The 20,427-nt window shown below is 43.1% G+C and overlaps 1 protein-coding gene across 1 annotated transcript in view; it reads right to left on the reverse strand.

Moving 5' to 3' along the window:
* LOC126316475 (uncharacterized) overlaps positions 1–20,427 on the reverse strand; it is a 223,209-nt gene that overhangs the window by 61,342 nt on the left and 141,440 nt on the right. The window contains exon 3 of the mRNA XM_049992757.1: positions 3,779–3,914. Within this exon, the coding sequence (XP_049848714.1) occupies positions 3,779–3,914 (136 nt within the window). The remainder of the gene's footprint in view (positions 1–3,778; positions 3,915–20,427) is intronic.

Here is a 20,427-nt window from a genome sequence, read left to right on the forward strand (position 1 = left end):
GGACTGGACTTACTTCGTGGACCAACTCGAGCGAGACGTAGCTATAGAAGTGGAGAGTTCGGATGATGACTCGCTACTTGCGGTACAAGCCAAGTGTGAGTGCGAAGCGAAGAAACTCGAGCCCTACCTCGCGCCACACATCGTCGCAGCACCGACGAACGACGCAAAACTGTGGAGGGAGCACTCGTGGAATGACTACCCTGGCTATGCAAGACACTATCAAATGAGGACTGTACCTGCGGGAGTTCGAGAAAGTGGAATTTTGGCTACGTAACTGGACAAATAAGAAGAGATCATCGCTCATAATTCTAGCTGTGGAAAAGTCTGAGGAACGGCAGAAGCGGCGTGCTGAGGACGTCTATGAGCTGAGGAAGCTCATGGACTTCACAGTAACACTGACGCCTCTCCCAGCAGAGATCGACCCGAAGCCACTGTGTCAACATGTGGCAAAACACTGCCGCGACCGCGCGACTTGTGTAAAGTGCGCTGGCAATCACGACAGCCACACCAGCCCAATGACGCTAGAAGTCCCTCCAGCGTGCTCCCGCTGTGGTGGGCCACACGTGGCCATCTGGCGTGGTTTCAAAGCCTTCATCGCCCGCGGCGTCGTTGAGAAAGACAACGACGAACCAGGCCACCGCAGATAGTGGCAGGAAGATAAAACATAGGAGAAAATGACGAGAGAAAACCGTGACTTCATCTCCAGAGAAGACAAAGGGAGAGACAACTGCGTGCCGCACTCCCACGCGTCCTGCCTCCACCGCCGCCAGTGAGATTGGTGGGGTGGCGAACGGTTGCGCACGAACGGACGACGGTAGACGACTCAGAATCGCCGAGTGGACCAAGCCGCTGCAGTGACAGAAGGCGGCGCACCAACAGTATCCGAAGCGCAGGCATCGACGCTGTCCTGATGGAGGCAGAGTTGGACGTAGTTACCCTCATGGTGAGACAGGCCTTCCGCCCCCAGCCGTGCGAGGAGTCGAAGGGCGCGCAGGTGGACGCACCAACGGGCGTTGTGGCGCACAAACCGGAGACCATATCACTACCGAACGGGCAACACAGCACGCGATCGCAAAAAGATGCCCGTGAACAGGGCGTCCCAAACGGACGCCTCTGGAAAAGTCAATCTAGACAGACAGCGCCCATAGAAGCAAACAACGGGCCAGGTAGTCTTGATGGAGGAGATCCCCGATGTCTCCAACAGACTAGAGTCGCCGCAAAGCATCGCACCTAAGATGTCATCAGATCGCCCACCGTGACATTCGATGCCGCCTAGTAATATTCCGGACACGTGACGTGGTTACAGACTTTTGTAAGCACATCACACGCGGGGATCACCCTAACGAAGATAGGACTGCAAATTGGGAAATGCATTGAGATAAATGACTTATTATTACACAGAGCCTGTGAACGACTATCTCGAAAACGGCAAAGCTGGTTGAAAGTTCACATGCTACTGTCGTGGACATCTACGGAAAGAACTACCGCCTCACATAACGTGAGGTTTGGAGGCTTGTCTGTTTTGTAAAGTACAGTAGATGGTGATTTGTGGCATCACTGCCGAAAGTACACAATGCTGGTGCACGCACAAGTGTTTTGGAGCACACAGTTCATGGTACATTTTTGAACAAGGAGATCCGAAGCAGACCACCGCTACGTGTTCACATTTTGTCCCAAAGACATCGTCAATTATGATTACAGTGGGAACAGGAGCATCGGGATTCGAGGAAAGGTGTCGGCTCTTCGAGAGAATCGTACTTTTGCAACACTAAGTCTTCCATCGTCTCCACAAACGTCGTTATCGAGGTGAACGGCGGCTCGAAACGTATACAGCGACATGGATGCAGGCTGTTGGGAACAGTATTATGCTGTGGGAGACATTCTTCTGCGCTTGCGTGGGACCTGTTTTAGTAACAGAAGACGTGCTGTTAGGTGGAAACTACGTGCATCCATTCATGCTTGATGTCTTCTCCGACGGTGATGTCACCTAACAGCAGTATAATTGTCCGTGTCTAGGAGCCAGAACGGTACGGTAGTGGTTTGAGGAGCATTATAGAGAAATCACATCGATGTCTCGACGATCATATTCGACTGAAGTAAATCCTGTAGAACCCATCTTGGTCGCCATCGGCCGCCGCGTACGCAAATCAGCGCTCCGTTCTTTACGCGAATTACACGAGCTTTGCGTAGACATCTAATGCCACATACCTCCACAAATCTACCAACAAACTGCCGGAATCCTGATACGCAGAATCAGTTATGTATTTCGTTCCAAAGACGGACACACAAGCTGCACTACTGACAATTAAAATTGCTACACCACGAAGATGACGTGCTACAGACGAGAAATTTAACAGACAGGAAGAAGATGCTGTGATATGCAAATGATTAGCTTTTCAGAGCATTCACACAAGGTTGGCACCGGTGGCGACATCTACAACGTGCTGACATGAGGAAAGTTTCCAACCGATTGCTCAAACACATAACAGCAGTTGATCGGCGTTGCCTGGTGTTGTTGTGATCCCTGGCTCGTGTAAGGTCTTTGATAAAGGTCGGATTGTAGCCCATCGCGATTGCGATTTATCGTATCGCGACATTGCTGCTCGCGTTGGTCGAGATGCAATGACTGTTACCAGAATATGGAATCGGTGGGCTCAAGAGGGTAATACGGAACGCCCTGCTGGATCACAACGGCCTCGCACCACTAGCAGTCGAGATGACAGGCATTTTACCCGCATGGCTGTAACGGATTGTACAGCCACGTCTCGATCCCTCAGTCAACAGATGTGGACATTTGCAAGAAAACAGCCATCTGCACGAACAGTTCGACGACGTTTGCAGCAGCATGGACTATCAGCTAGGAGACCATGGCTGCGGTTACCCTTGACGCTGCATCACAGACAGGAGCGCCTGCGATGGTGTACTCAACGACGAAGCTGGGTGCAGGAATTTGCCAAACGTAATTTTTTTCAGTTGAATCCAGGTTCTGTTTACAGCATCACGATGGGTCGCATCCGTGTTTGGCGACATCGCGGTGAACGCACATTGGAAGCGTGTATTTGTCATCGCCATACTGCCGTATCACCCGGCATGATAGTATGGGGCGCCATTGGTTACAAGTCTCGGTCGCCTCTTGTTCGCAATGTCGGCACTTTGAACACTCGACGTTACATTTCAGATGTGTTACGACCCGTGGCTCTACCCTTCATTCGATCCTTGCGAAGCCTTACAGTTTAGCGGGATAATGCACGACCGCATGTTGCACGGGAGTTTCTGGATATATGAAAATATTCGACTGCTGCCCTGGCCAGCACATTCTCCAGATCTCTTACCAATTGAAAACGTCTGGTCAATGGTGGCCGAGTAACTGGCCCGTCACAATACGACGGTCAGTACTCTTGATGAACTGTGGTATCGTGTTGAAGCTGCATGGGCAACTGTACCTGTTCACCCCATCCAAGCTCTGTTTGACTCGATGCTCAGGTGTATCAAGGCCGTTATGGCGACCGGAGGTGGTTGTACTTGGTACTGATTTCCCAGGATCTGTGCATCCAAATTGCGTGATAATGTAATCACATGCCAGTTCTAGTATAATATATTTGTCCAATGAATACCCGTTTATCATCTGCATTTCTTCTTTGTGTAGCATTTTTAATGCCAAGTAGTGTATTAAGCAGGTGACAGTAATGTTCTCGCTCACCGGTGTGTGAGCTACCTAAACTTCGCAACCAGTTCTTTCAGCTCGATGACTGTGTAGAGCAGAAGAGGGAGCACTTACCGACGACGTCCATGTGGCCCTCCGCCTGCGCAGAGGCGAACGACGGCGCCTCGGCTGACACCTCACACCGGTAGTCGCCCGACGACTTGAGGTTGAGGCTGTGCAGCACCACTTTCTTGTCGTCCGAGCGCTGGTGCTGCGAACACCGTACCTGCACATTACTCACTTCAAAACATACGACACCGAAAAGATCTACTGCTAAACTACTGACAAAAGGTTGATCACAATCAAGAAATGAGATAATGTTTCGTGAAAATGATGTCGAGAAGGCTATGCCGAACGATATAGAGCAAAATCAGTAGGCATTTGGGTGGAACTCTGTCCAGAACATACCCGTATAATCAGAACCTTTCTTAATATGGAAATGGCCGGCCGCGGTGGTCTAGAGGCTCTAGGCGCTCAGTCGGGAACCGCGCGACTACTACGGTCGCAGGTTCGAATCCTGCCTAGGGTATGGATGTGTGTGATGTCCTTAGGTTAGTTAGGTTTAACAAGGTCTAAGTTCTAGGGGACTGGTGACCAGAGATGTTAAGTCCCATAGTGATCAGAGCCATTTGAACCATCTTAATATGAAAATATAAGTCGAGGAGTCGGTGGCGCCAGTCAGTCTCTTATCTAGTAGGGGTAGTAATGCCGTCCGAGCTGGAATGCACGTTTTCTCTTTGGTTTTCCTCTTCTGGTCGGTATTTAAGCGCGGCACTTCCGGCTATGGTTCTCTTGGTTTTCCGCTGCGGGGCCTTGGTGGTCGTCCTTACCCGGTGCTTGGGCATATGTTGTGTCTTGGGGTGAACGTTACTGGGGAGCGTTGGTTGCTGGCGGCGCTGTGTTATGGTTTGGTGAGTGTGTTGGCTGCGGGCTGGTGGTGATGGCCTCCAATGCACTAGCAAGTGTGTGTATTGTACTACCTGATGCTGGATGCGTACGAATGATATGTGGATTCTGGTTGGTTGCTGGTACTAACCGTGGGCATCTGCTATTTCTGTGAAGTCGCGTTTGGTGATCAATCTGATCCTAATTTATGTTCATAGCCGGAAACAATGCTTTGTGTGTGATTATCCCTGCCATGGCGGGTATAAGGAATTCACTCTTGGTATATGTTGAGGAGGGCTGTTAAGATTATAAAATACTGTTCAGGGACGGGAGCTCTATGCGTGAGTAACGTAAAGGCTGCTTGAGTCATTCAAGGATACTGCGCAGGATATGTTCTTTTAAAGTTACTTGACTGCCTTATAATTAATTCTGTGGTCTCCGTTTCAAAGGGCCGTGACTTTGATGTCTTGTACTGTGGGCTTTTATACACTTGGTTCGCCACGCTGTTAACTTCTCCAGGCTCGGGATTGTTATTGTGGCCTGCCTGTAAGCGGAATGAATTATGGATTTTAAGATGTGAATAGTTTTCCATGCTATTTGCTTTAGGTCTTAAAGGGGGTGGAGGGAAACTCTCAAATGAGAGGATTGTGTTGTGTCGTTTGTTTCGGTTGTCTGTCCTTTGTTTGTCTTATAACATAGATTAAGGAAAGGCAGACCTACGTTTCTAGCATTTGTAGACTTAGAGAGAAAGCCTTAGACAATGTTGACTGGTATACTCTCTTTCAAATTCTGAAGGTGGAAGGGGCAAAATACAGGGAGCGAAAGGGTATTTACAATTTGTACGGAAACCAGATGGGATTTATAACAGTCGAGCGGCATGAAACGGAAGCAGTGGTTGGGAAGGGAGTGAGACAGGGTTGTAGCCTATCCCCGATGCTATTCAATCTGTATATTGTGCAAGCAGTAAAGGAATCAAAAGAAAAATTCGGAGTAGGAAAACCATGAAGAATAAATAAAAACTTTTAGGTTTGCCGATGACATTGTAGTTCTGTCAGAGACAGCAAAGGATCTGGAAGAGCAGCTGAACGGAATAGACAGTGTCTTGAAAGGATATATGATGAACATCAACAGCAGCAAAACGAGGATAATGGGATGTAGTCAAATTAAATCGGGTGATGCTGCGGGAATTAGATTAGGAAATGAAACGCTTTAAGTAGTAAAGGAGATTTTGCTATTTGGGGAGCAAAATAACTAATGTTGGTCGAAGTAGAGAGCATATAAAATGTAGACTGACAATGGCAAGGAAAGCGTTTCTGAAGAAGAGAGATCTGTTAACATCGAGTATAGATTTACGTGCCAGGAAGTCGTTTCTGAAAGTAATTGCATGGAGTGTAGCTATGTATGGAAGTGAAACGTGGACAATAAATAGTTTAGACAAGAAGAGAGTAAAAGCTTTCGAAATGTGGTGCTACAGAAGAATGCTGAAGATTAGATGGATAGATCACATAACTAATGAGAACGTATTGGCCAGAATTGGGGAGTGGAGAAATTTGTCGCACAACTTGACTAGAAGTAGGGCTTGGTTGGTAGGACATGTTCTGAGGCATCAAGCGATCATCAGTTTAGTATTGGAGGGCAGCCTGGAGGTGAAAAATCGTAGAGGGAGACCAACAGATGAATACACGAAGCGGATTCAGAAGGATGAAGGTTGCAGTAGGTACTGGGAGATGAAGAAGCTTGCAAAGGATAGAGTAGCATGGAGAGCTGCCTCAAACCAGTCTGTGGACTGAAGACCACAGCAACAACAACAGTGTAATACGAGTGGGGGGCAGAATCAGTTCCGGATTGACCAATACAGGGGGCGGCACCTTGACTGAAATACGTTCGAACGCCGTTAGCTCGGCCAGCTACGTCTTGATTACGCTCGGCGCTACTTGGCTGTATCCTGTCAGAGTCGCTGCTCGCCCCAGCGGTTGACAGAAGTTCAGTATTTTATGTCGTAATTATTGGAGATACATCTTGTTAATCTGTTCCGGGCTGCGGCAAGGTGCGTCTCCTGTTGCTAGTAGTTTGGCCACTTTTGTTTTAGGGCGGTTCATCCGTTGGTCTGTGCCCACTGTTGCGTGAAATTTAAACTGACTATTAAGATAACTATTTTTTTCTGCCTAAACATTGTTGTTATACTTGAAAGGGATTAGCCGAATGGGTTCAGTGGAATAAGTCACTATATAATTGGTGGAATTCCGTTGTTCTATGATCTGTTTATTGGTTTAAGATTCCCTTTGGGATTTTATTCTTTTACCTAAGATTTGTTATTTAACAGTCCCCGTAAATTTCTGTTAAATTGATGCTTCTCATCTATATTTATCTAGGACACTTTGTTATTTAGTTAAAATGTAGGGTTTTTACAAAACTTGTTTCATTCTGTATAATCTTACCAAGACTGTAGAAGGTTTTGAATTATATTTGTTATTAGTGGCTATTGAAGGCCCGGTTTTTTTAAATATTTTATATAACTGCTTTGGGGATGTGGGTAATAAATTTTCGTGTACTTCAAGCCTGTGTTTCCATTTCCCATCACTCATGTCCCAAGTCGTTTTCATTCAAGAGGTATAACTAACAGGATATCCCTCCTATGAGCCATCAGGTGCATTTGCTGATCCCTAACAAATTCTGTTTCTCACGTCTTTCATACGAGGTCCAGTATCGATGGGAAGCACAGATTTGTTTCCCGCTACAAACAAAACTATTGTTAATAGAATATGTGCTCTTACCATTGAGCTTTCCATTTAGAGGTCATCAATTACTCTGTGCCGACGTTTGCTTTATCTACATGTATTGAAAGGGACATTACAATAGGAACAGTAACCAGTACTCCAGCAGCGCGGCACCGCCCTGGACAGCGCTGACTGCTACTGTCGTGCAACAGCGCTGCTCAGTCGCTACTAGTGTACTGGATGTTCTTCGTGCTGTAATGTCCTTTTTAATACAAGTAGATAAATCAAACGTCGCATTAGATTAATTTTGGAGCGTGAAATTCCACTCTGAAATAATTTGTTTGTTCCCGTTAACAAACTGATGCCTTATGTCTACACTGGGTACCCCACGAAAGACGTCATGAGCAGCATTTTTTATTTTATTTTATTTTTTTATTTATTTTTGTTTTTACTCTTTTTTGCGCTGATTGCTGCTACACTATGAGAAAACGACAATTTGATATCTTTCGAAACAGCAGAGGAAATCTGCTAGACGTTTCTTACAAGGGAACACCCCCATCACACACCCCTCAGATTTAGTTATAAGCTGGCACAGTGGATAGGCCTTGAAAACTGAAGACAGATCAATCGAGAAAACAGGAAGAAGTTGTGTGGAACTATGAAAAAAATAAGCAAAATATACTATCAGGGTCTGCTATAAAGTCCCGCAGTACGTTTCGATGGTCTGTTTGTCTTAGTAGTCGGGCATGGGTGTGTGTGTTTGTCCTTAGGATAATTTATGTTAAGTAGTGTGTAAGCTTAGGGACTGATGACCTTAGCAGTTAAGTCCCATAAGATTTCACACACATTTGAACATATTTTTGTCTTAGTAGTGTCGTTTTCCACTGTCTTTAGTATGTATAGGGACTGTGATTGTTGTGTGCGGATGCTAGCCGTGTTGATGAAACTTCTCTCTCAGCTCCAGGCTGTGATGGCTTCGTTTACACAGTTTCAAGCTGCAGTGGATGGGCATCACTGTTGTAGGCCGCCCCTGGAGATCCTAGGGGGCCGTATGTAAGGCCTTCATGATTAGTCTGACAAACAGGTTCAAGATGCTGTCTGTGTCCGATATTGTGGCTCAGCCACATGCAGACACCGGTCGTGTTTCAGAGGATACCTCTCAGCCTGCAAGACACCGGCGATCGAAGAGGGCCAGAGTAGTGGTAGTTGGGAACTACAATGTTAGGCGCGTTATGGGGCTCCTTAGGGACACAGCTACCAAGAAGGGGACGAAAGCCAATGTGCGTTCCGTGTGCTTCCCTGATTGAGTCATTTCAGATGTGGAACGGGTCCTTCTGGATGCCATGAAGAGCAGAGGGTATAGCCAACTGCAGGTGGCGGCTCACGTCGGTACCAATGATGTGTGTCGCTTTCGATCGGTAGAGATTCCCTCTGATTTCGAGCGGCTAACAAAAGTGGTAAAGACTGCCAGTTTTGCATATTCGACAGAACAGATTGCGAACCTCTGGTACAGAACCGAGTGGAGGGTCTGAATAAGAGGCTCAGACGGTTCTGCTACCGTGTAGGCTGCACATTCCTGGACTTGCGCCTTAGGGTAGTTTGGTTTCGGGTTCCACTGAATAGTTCAGCAGTCTACTACACACAGGTTGCACTAGTAGCAGGAACTGTGTAGCGTGGACTGGGTGGATTTTTATGTTAAAGACTCGCGTCAAAACACGAAAAGAGCTTCAGTCTCAGTGGCTGCAGACCGAACACAGGAAGAACGTAGATAAAGGCTCCCTCGGTATAACAATTGTAAGCTGTCGTAGCTGTGGAGAGGAAGTACCAGAGCTCCAAGCGCTATTAGGAAACACTGATGCTCAAGTCGTTATAGGCACTGAAAGCTGGCTAAAGACGGGAGATCAGCCGAAATTTTTGCGGAGAATTTAAGGTGTTCCAAAATGTTAAGTTGTTGGAGTCGTATTTTTTGCTGTTAGAAGTAGTTTATGCTATCGCGAAATTGTTCGTTCCCGTGAATTAGTATGTGTGGACGTCATGCTTGGCAACAGTAATAAAATAATAAATGGATCCTTTTACCGACCGCCCATTTCAGATGATACAATTGCTGAAAGGTTCAAAGAAAACTTGAGTTTAATTTCAAACATATACAGGAGGTATGCATAAAACACCATCCAAAATCGTGCCAATGCATTCTCTGAAAATTATTTCGAGCACTTAGTTCATGAGCCCCAGCAAATACTAAAAGGTTGTGAAAACACACTTCATTTCTTAGCAACAAATAGTCCTGAGTTAATAACGAGCATAAAAAAGGATATAGGAATTAGTGAACACAAGGTTGTCCTAGTGACATTGAATGTTGTAATCCGAAAACCCTCCACAAATAAACGAAAAATATAGCTATTCAAAAAAGCAGATATTAACTTGATGCCTCCCTGAGAGACAATTTCCACTCCTTCCCGATTAATGATGTATGTGTAGACAAGATGTGGCTTGAATTCAAAGAAACAGTATCGGCAACAATTAAGAGATTTATACCAAAACACACAAAACAGGTCAGAAGTTTGTTTCAGAAACAACGAAAAAGACACACCAACTTATTGGACGCAAGATCTCCAAGATTGGCGATCTTTTACGGAAGCTCGAAATTTTTGCTTTGACTGCAATGCGAGATGCTTATAATAGCCTCCATAAGGAAACTTTGTCTTGAAACCTGACAGAAAATGCATTCTCTGAGAGATACCGATGGAGATACTACAGAAGAAAGTGTTGACAAAGACGAGTTACTAAACACAGCCTTCCGAAGTTACTTCACCAAATAAGACGAAGTAAATATTTCAGTATCTAAATAAAGAATACCTGCCAACATGAGTAACGTAGAAGCAGATACATTCGGAGTATGGAAGCAACTTAAATCATTTAACAAAATCATGTCTTCCGGTACAGATTTATATCAGTTACGTTCCTTTCACAGTTTTCTGATACTAAACAGTCATATACAACCGTTCGCTCGACTAAAGACCCGTTCTCAAAGACTGGAGAGTGGCACAGTTCACACCAAAATTCGAGAAAGGTAGCAGGACTAATCTACTTACTTACTGACTCTTACCGTTAACGTCGATGTTCAGCAGGATTTTGGAACATATATTGTGTTCGAACGTCATGAATTGCCGGACGGGGTGGCCGAGTGGTTCTAGTCGCTACAGTTTGGAACCGCACCTCCGCTACGGTCGCAGGTTCGAATCCTGCCTCGGGCATGGGTGTGTGTGATGTCCTTAGTTTAGTTAGGTTTAAGTAGTTCTAAGTTCTAGGGGACAGATGACCTCAGAAGTTAAGTCCCATAGTGCTCAGAGCGATTTGATTTGAACATCATGAATTACCTCAAAGAAAGTGGTCTATTGACACACAGTCAACATAGATTTAGAAAACATCGTTCTTGTAATACACAACTAGCTCTTTACTTACACGAAGTTGTGAGTACTACTGACAAGGGATTCGAAATTGATTCCGTATTCCTAGATCTCCGGAAGTCTTTTGACATTGTACCACACAAGCGGCTTGCAGTAAAATTGCGTGCTCATGTGATATGGTCTCAGTTACGTGGCTGAATTCGTTATTTTCTGCCAGTGAGGTCACAAGTCGTAGCAATTGACGGAAAGTCATTGAGTAAAATAGAAGTGATTTCTGGCGTTCCCCAAGGTAGCGTTACAGGCCCGTTGCTGTTCCTTATCTGCATAAACAATTTAGGAGATAATCTTGGCAGCCGTCTTAGGTTGTTTTGCAGATGATGCTGTCGTTTATCGACATGTAAAGTCATCAGAAGATCAAAACTAATTGCAAGAGGATTGAGAAAAGATATCTGCATGGTTCAAAAATAGGCAGTTGACAATAAATAACGAATAGTGTAAGGTCATCCACATGAGTGCCAAAAGTAAACCGTTAAACTTCAATTACACGATAAATTATTTACGTGTAAAGGCCGTAAATTCAATTATATGCGTAGGAATTACTATTATGAACTACTTAAACTGGAACGAACATGTAGAAAATGTTGTGGGGAAGGCTAAGCAAAGACTGCATTTTTTTCGCAAGGACACTTAGAAAATGTAATACATCTACTAAAGAGACTGCCTTCACTGCACTTGTCGGTCCTCTTTTAGAATACTGCTACGCAGTGTGGGATCCTTACCAGGTAGGACTGACGGACTACCTCAAGGGAGTTCAAAGAAGGGCTGCCCGTTTTGTATTATCGAGAAATAGGATAGAGAGTGTCACTGAAATGATACAGGATTTGGGGTGGACATAATTAAAACGAAGACGTTTACCGTTGCGGCAGTACCTTCTCAAGAAATATCAATGGATAACTTTCTCCTCCGAATGGGAAAATATCTTGATGATTCCGACCTACATAGGGACAAACGATCCTCATAAGGAGATAAGGGAAATCATAACTCGCTCGGAAAAATTCTGGCGCTCGTTTTTCCGCACGCTATACGAGATTGGAATAACAGAGGAATATTTTCAGGCACTTAGATCTGATTTACAAAGTACCCATGTAGATGCAGATGTAGAAAGGGAAGAATTTTGCTATTAGGGAACAGTAATGAAGTGGTGTAAACCAACTGCTACAGGAAAAACTACGTGTAGAGTACCATGTCCCAACCATCATGAAACGCCAGGCTCAGTAAGAACACAGAACACAGAGGCCTTTTGCAGAGATTTGGATGAGAAGGATAAGGTACTTAAAGTAGGAGGAGCAGGAAACAGCCAGCATTAAAGGTGACCTGGAGGAAATAGCAGCAACCGTACTCGCTTGTGTGAGCTTTGTGGATGTTTTGCAGTGATATGAGCAGTCCTGGGTTAACATGGCTCTAAGCTGTGCGAACAAATTTCTGAGTGAACTGCTTTTGACTGAAACAAAGGTCCATATCCTTTCCGTGCCTGTTGCTGCAATTGCGATGGGGATACACAGTTCATAACCTGGACCTGAATAGGAGAAGGGAGAGCTGGTCATCTTGCAATAAATGTAAATGGGGCTACAAACTCATAAACAAATTCCGTGTGATTACTGGAGTCAAAGCCACACAAAATGTTTAGGTTAGAGTCAGGTTAGAGACAGGCAGTATTGCAAGAAATTAGAGCAGAACAGGACCATAATATGTGTAACAGTTTCCAGATAAAAATAAAACAAAACTGTATAGCCAGAACATTACAGGGTTATAAACGGGATAGATGATGTTCTTATCTGCCTAGAAGACGTGGACAATTATGTGCAAAATTATGAATTGAGGCAATCTGTGAGTCTATGAACACCACGTGACCACAAGGATGGATAAAAATGTCAGGGATTATGGATAACATCATTTTTGTCTGGAGGTAACGTGAGAAAAAGGCGTTACAACGTATGTAAAAGTTGGACACAAAATGAAGAACTTTGAAGCAGTTTTTGTGTTGGTCAGAACCTAGAAACATGTGCTTGTGAGTTATTACTGAAAAATACTTCTGTGATGTGATGTTTAAATTCATCGTGCCCATACCATCTCTGATGCCGACAGTCTTCACACTGAATTGGAACACCTGAAAAAAGTATTCCTGATGAATGGCTTTTCATCTAAGCAAGTGAATAGAGCAATGCAGACCTAAAAACGAAGGAACAAGGAAGAAGAAGAGGTCTTCAGGTCGACGGCTTATCTACCATTTATTGGTAATATTTCTTCGCAGATAGGCAGAATATTGAAGAAGTATCAAGTAAGAGTCATCTTTCACCCTCCTCTCAAAATATCATCACTGATGGGATCCGTTAAGGATGACCTGGGTCTGCGTAAATCAGGTGTTTATAAGATTCCTTGTGATTGCGGCAAATCGTACATAGGGCAAACAATACGAACTGTGCAGGAACGCATTGTGGAACACCAGCGGCATACTCGCCTTCTTCAACCCACCAAGTCTGCAATCGCCGAACATTGTATCTCCACAGGCCACTCCGTGAATTACAATGATACAAAAATTGTGGCTCATACATTAAACTTTTGGAGTTCGATTATTAATGAATCAGTGGAAATAAGATTGTCTGACAGAGACACTCTTATTAATCGACATAGTGGTTTTCAGTTAAACGCCGCTTGGAATCCGCTAATAGAGAAACTCCGTACCCGACGCAGTTATCTGCATAAAGATGAAGATCGATCTGATATCGAAACGCCAAGCTTTCACCGCGGAGGGCGCTAGGCGCAGCGCACGTAGTCGTTGTGTATGCGTACACTGTGTCGCGCATGCGCAATGCCACTTTCATAGGGCTTTAAATAGCAGAGTTCAGCACGTACTCGCCAGTACTACTACAACGGTGCTCACCTGAAGATGGCCAAAAGACTTTGTGCCGAAATATCGTGGCAGGACGTTACTGACTTACGGCAGTTCTCCCGTGTTATTATGGTACTTCTGTGATAATTGTAACAGTCTACATATCCCCACTAGGAAACTTTCAGCTATGAGAAATCTAGATGTGTTATTGAGCTATGTGAACGACAAGAAGAAACAGTTAGTAGTCTGTGGAGATTTCAGTCTAGATTTGTTAAAAGAAAAGGCAGGAACAATGAACTAGAATCATTATTTGAGTGTCTCAGTCTAATTTCTGTAGTCAATTTTCCAATTTGTGTGTAGCAGGATTGTACACACAGACTGATAACAATTTATAGACAGTGCTAAAGCCGAAACAAGTAATGTGTGCACAATAATGTCAATGAAATATCTGATCACGATGCACAGTTAATGGAAATAAACGATATGGCCCCATACAACGTTAAGGAAAAAGGAGACAGGTTTCTTGATTAGGATACGTATATGAGATTTTTTATGTAACAGGGAGAGAGAGAAGCTAATGTCATGTACAATTTATTCCACATTAAATCTGTTTCAATATTTGAAAATTACTTTCCTAAAAAAAATCCAGAATATCCATTAAAAAAACAATCCTTGGATTACTAAAGGAGAAACAGGAAAATTTACAGAAACACCAGAGAAAGTCAAGATCCAACATTATTTGCACACTACATAAAAATACTGTAGCATTTTAAAGAATCACATTAAAATATCCAGAAGTATGTGCATCATGACAGATATACACAATGCCAATAGTAAGATTTAAATTATATGAGATACTGTTTAATGGGAGACATGATAGCCAGTCACTGCAGAAAACACGATAAAAAGTCAACTAAATGGCAATGTTGTGTGTGACTGATAATCCACCAGTGGCGAGTACTTTTAACAATCACTTTGTAAATATAGGAAGACAAGTAGGATAAAGTGATTCACTTGAAGAAACAGGAGAATAAACTGAAAACATTATTGTGCAAACTTTAAATAACTAGCAGTTGCACCGACTTCCTTCAATGAAATTAGTAGAATTACAAAAATTGTAAAAAACAAAATCATATGTGATGTTGATGGGACTTCAGAAAAATTTCTGAAAAGTTTATCAAATTTACTAAATGACACATATTTTACATAGGGAATTTTTCCATACATACCAAAATATGTAGCTCTAAAAACCTCTTTATGGGAAAGGTAACAAGAAAGATCGAAAAAATTATCGTGCAGCTTCATTTCCGACTTATTTTACCAAACTATTCGAAAATTTAATTTACTCAACAGTAGCCTCACACTTAAGTGAAAACAAATTACTTCGCATATCACAGTTTGGATTCCAAAAGTGTAGCTTGACTAAGTATGGTATTTATACATTCGCTCATCAAGTAGTACAAGCTTTAAGTACTAAAATAAAGTCAGTTGATATTTTTTGTGTTTTTTGCAAGGCTTTTGATTGTGTAGATTACGTTACTCTCTTACAAAATCTCAGGTGTTTGGAACTGATGAGCTTACCCAAGTTCGTTTGGTTCATTCTTAACAAACAGAATCAAATAGCTTATGCTGAATAATTCAATGTCAGAACTGTAGGAAGGAGAAATCACAAAGGGAGTCTCACAGGGTTCAACTATGATATGCTCCCAATCCTTATATATGTGAATAATCTTCCACTTAAATTCACCAACCCCGACTAGTAGTTTCCCCGCGAAAAAAAGTGTTATAGTAAGTCCCATTAGAAATAAAACAACAGAAGAAGTGGTAAATGATATTTTTCAAAAAATAGTAAAGTGGTTCTCAGTAAATAGACTCTCAATGAATTTTGAAATAACACACTGTATTCAGATCTGTACAACAAACAGAGTCATACCAACAGTTGATGTAGCACAAGAGCAGGAGTCAGTAAATAGGGTGCAATGCCCCAAATTTTTGGATTTACGTGATGATGAAAACCTGAAATGAGAGAAACGCGTTAGGAAGTTCACCTACTTTTCCTCTTCGTATAATTGCTAATCTTGGAAACAAACGAATCAACCTCCTGATACATTTTCCATATTTCGACTCAATATTGTGGAATAGTTTTGCGAGGTAACTCATCACTTAGAACGAAAGTATTGATTTAACAAACGCGAGTAGTAAGAATAATGTATAATGTTTACAGATAGACGTCATTTAGGTATCTATATAAGGAGCTATGCATTTTAAGTGCGCTGCCACAGTACATATATTAGCTAATGTAATTCGTCATCAACAATGCAACACTATTTGTGAAGGATAGTAACGTCCATACCAACAACATTAGAGGGGAAGATGACCTTTACTATCTATTATTAAAGCCGTCAGTGGCTCAGAAAGGAGTTCAATATGCATCAACAAAAGCTATTGATCTTTTGATCAATAACCAAATTGTCTGACAGGTGGCAAAGCAAGTTTTAAATCTAACTTGAAATCATTTCTCCTGGACAATTCCTTTTATTAACACTGACGAATTTCTACATGAAGACTGGGAAACACCAAAAAAAGTATAGTTATGTGAATAGGACTAAAAAAATAACATCTGCAGTAATGTTAATGCTAGTCACTTCTACACATCCCGTGAACTGAATTGTTCTACTTCATTTGCATAACAGAATCCTTCAAACGATCTCTGGAACATAGAACGAAGTGATATGGTGGTTCTGAGAGCATGTCGTGTAGTAGTAAAAACTACATAAATAGAGTAGAGACAATGGAGCATCATTCCAGCGGGGATACAGCCTGCTAATGCAGAGATCCATTGACATATGCGACTTTGAGCAGGGGAAGATTTCACCTCGACACCTGGAAATGAGGGTTTCAGGAATGGCGAAACTAGTAGGCTGTTCGCATGATACGGTTGTAAGGGTTTATAGAATGTGGTTGAAGGAGTATGAAAGGTATCACTTGCACAAGAAAGTTTTACAAACATATCAAATTTGTCATTGTTAAAGCTCTTCATAAGAAAGATGACAAGAAAGACTTAAATAGTTATCATGCAGTTTCCCTACTGACGTGTTTTTCCAAATAGTTCTAAACAGTGGTGTACTCAAGAATACTCTCACATTTAAGTATAAACAATTTACTTACCACAGTTTGCAAAACAGTTAGACTGCAAATGCTATTTATAAGTTCACTCATCAAATACTGCAAGCCTTAAATCATAAAATATCGCCAGTCGGTAATTTTTTGATGTTTCTCTACTCTTGTTCTCTGTCTGTATAAATGATATGACGTAGAGGGTTGGCAGCAGCCTTCGACTGTTTGCTAATGACGCTACAGCATACGAGACAGTACTGTCATTTTCTCTGGCTCGTGATGACTGGGTGTTGTGTGATGTCCTTAGGTTAGTTAGGTTGAAGTAATTCTAAGTTCTCGGGGAGTAATGACCATAGATGTTAAGTCCCATAGTGCTCAGAGCCATTTGAACCATTTTTTTTAACAGTGCTGTCGTCGAATGACTGTAGGCATACAGGATTACTTAGGCAGCATTGATAATAGGTGTGACAAATTGCATTTTGCTCTACACGCAAGACAATGAAAGTTAATGCAGATGAGTACGAAAAATAATCATGTAAATGTTCTAATGCTTGAAGCAGTCACGGCGATGAAATACGTAGCCGTAACTTTGCAAAGCAATATGAAATGGAACGAGCGCTTAACGTAGGGAAGGTGAGGAGGAGGCGGAGATAAGTGTTTAAAGTCCCGTCGACATTGAGGTCATTAGAGGCTGAGCACAAGCTCGGATTAGGGAAGGATGGGGAAGGAAAGCAGCCGTGCCTTTTCGAAGGAACCATTCCTGCATCTGCCTGAAGTTATTTAAGGAAATCACGGAAAACTAAATAAACAGAATGAAATTATCACTCTGCAGCGGAGTGTGCACTGATACAATACTGCCGGACTCGGGACATTTACCTTTCATGGGCAAGTACCCTACTGTCTGAGCTACCCAAGCACGACTAACGACCGTATCTGACAACTTTACTTTCGCCAGTACCTCGTGCCCTATTTTCCAAACTTCACAGCACCTCTCTTGCGAAACTTGCAGAATTAGCACTGGTGGAAGAAAGCATATTCCGGAGGGCATGGCTAAGACACAGTCTGGGAGTTTATTGCAAAATGAAATTTTCACTCTGCAGCGGAGAGTGCGTTGAAATGAAGCTGCGTGTCAGATTAAAACTATGTGCTAGGCTGAGACTCGAAGTCGGAAGGACCAGTGAGGACCCTTTGTGAGTTGTGCTTGGGTAGCTCACAAGGTAAAGCAAATGTCTCAAGTTCTAGTCTCGGTCCCGCTCACAGGTTCAACCTGCGAGGCAATTTGAACCTAAATCACGATGGCCACAAGCGGGTGTGAACCGTCGTCCTCCCACATGCTAATCGAGTGTAGTAATCACTGCACTACCAGATCTATAGGGACGGCGACTGATCGACTTCTGTTATTGAGAGAGTTTTCGAAAGTATAGCTCACCTACATTTGTGTGACCTGTTCTTCAGTATCATTGTATTCTTCGCGATACCTACCGAGTCGGATTAAAGGAAGACATCGAATCTATTCAAAACCGTGCTGCTAAATGTGTTAGCAGTAGGTTCCACCAACTCGCTAGTGTTTCGGAGATGCTTCGTAAACTGAAAATGCGAGTCTCTGGAGGTAAGACGACCCTGGAAAACGTCGATATCACTTGTGGTTTATTCGATGACTTTCCGTGAATTACTATGAACTGTGACATGTCTGACAGGAAAGCACGAATCCAGTCGCACAACTGAGAATGAGGAGATACTCCATAGAAGGGCGCTTTGTTAGAAGTTTCCTGTGAGGAACGGTGTGAAAACCCTTCTGGAAATCTAAGCATATGGGGGATTAGTTTGAGGTTCTCTTTCGCTAACATTCATTACTTCGTGCGAAGAAAGAGATAGTTGTTTCACAAGAACGATATTTCGTGTATCCGTGCTGACTACGTGTCAATACATTGTTTTCTTCGATATAACTCATAATATTAGAACTCAGTATGGGTTCCAAAACCCTAATGCAAATAGACAAGTGACATGGATCGACAATTCAGCGGATCACTGCTATTTCCTTTCTTGTGCACTGGTGTGACCTGTGCAACACTCCAGTCTTTAGGTACGGATATTTCGCCGAGCGAGCGTTTTTAAATGATTGCTAAGTACGGAGCTGTTATATCAGCACGCTCTAAAAGGAATGTAATTGCTGTAAAATATGGACCGTACGACTTGCCTTTATTGATTTAAGTTGCTTGACTACAGCAAGGGTATCTAATTTTAAGTTACTTGGTTGGCAGCTGGTCTTCATTCGAATTCTGGAATATTTCATTAGTCTTCTTTGGTGAGAGAATTTTCGTAAAATCGTGTTTAGTACCTGCACCCCAGTGGCACTGTAGTCAGTAACATAGTGAGTTTTCTAGTGTTCTGCTGAGATAACCTGAGATATCGTTAAGTTACTATTGCTATCGCACCGTGAAGGTACTAACTGTGTCTTGGTGATGGTGTACTTTACATATGACCAGAATTTCTTCGCATTTTCTGTCAGGTGTCGAGACAGAGTTTGGTTGTGGAAACAATTAAAAAAAACTCGCTTTAAAGTGTGCGCTAAACTTCGAGCTTGTGTAAAAATGACCCGCCTCGAAGATTTTTTTTGTTTTTTAAATTTGTCAAGCTTTTCTCATTGTTTCTGCAAAAATGTTCCGACCTGTTTTGCGTACCATCTCTTGTTAATTTATTTGGTATAAATCTAAATGGTTCAAATGGCTCTGAGCATTATAGGACTTAACATCTGAGGTCATCAGTCCTCTCGACTTAGAACTACTTAAACCTAACTCACTTAACGACATCATACACATCCATGTCCGAGGCAGGATTCGAACGTGCACGGTTCCGCACTGAGGTATAAACCAGTTCCCGTCTTACTACACTGTCCAGTCAGATTAATGAGACCACCTGCCAGAGTCTTGCATAACCACGTGCAGCAAGAGAGGTAGATGTTCTGGATGGTACTGACATGGAATTGGAGTTATGTCGATTCCAGTTCCGTGGTCAGCTGTTCTTGATTTCTCGGTTGAGGATCCGTGGCACGAACGCCCTGATCGAGGTGGTCCCACAGATTCGCGATTGGATTCAAATCTGGGGAATTTGGTGCCCAGGGGAGTACGACAGTAAACTCATTTTTGTGTTATTCGAATCACGTACGCTGCCAGCTGTGGGACACGTTGCATTGTTCTGCTCCTAGATACCCCGTGCTGAGAAAAAAAAAAACAACATTTACGAGTAGACATGATCCCCAACGATAGATGCATACTTGTATTGATATTGTGTGCCTTCTAGAATGACTAGATCGTTCAGGGAGTACCACGAAAATATTCTCCACACCATAACGCTCTCTCCTCCGACCTATACCCTTCCGCCAAGTGTTAAAGCGTGTTTGCTTCCAGACGTTTCACGCCCTACACGCCAACGCCCATCCGTCCAAAGGAGTATAAAACGTTGCTCATCTGTAAAGGCCCCCTGTCGCCATACAGTGGACCTCCACTTTTGATATTTGCGTGCTGGCGATAAACAGCAGTCAGCATGGGTGCATGAAACAGGCTCCTGCTACGGAGTCACGTACGTAGCAACGGTTGCTGAATGACCGTTCTGGAGACACTGTTGGTAGGCCCTTCATTCATCTGTCAGTTGCTCAACAAATTCACGTAGATTCGCTCGTACACATATTTGGAACAGTCGGTCACCCTT

The sequence above is a fragment of the Schistocerca gregaria genome, chromosome 1, assembly GCF_023897955.1.
Source record: "Schistocerca gregaria isolate iqSchGreg1 chromosome 1, iqSchGreg1.2, whole genome shotgun sequence".
Lineage (NCBI taxonomy): Eukaryota > Metazoa > Arthropoda > Insecta > Orthoptera > Acrididae > Schistocerca > Schistocerca gregaria.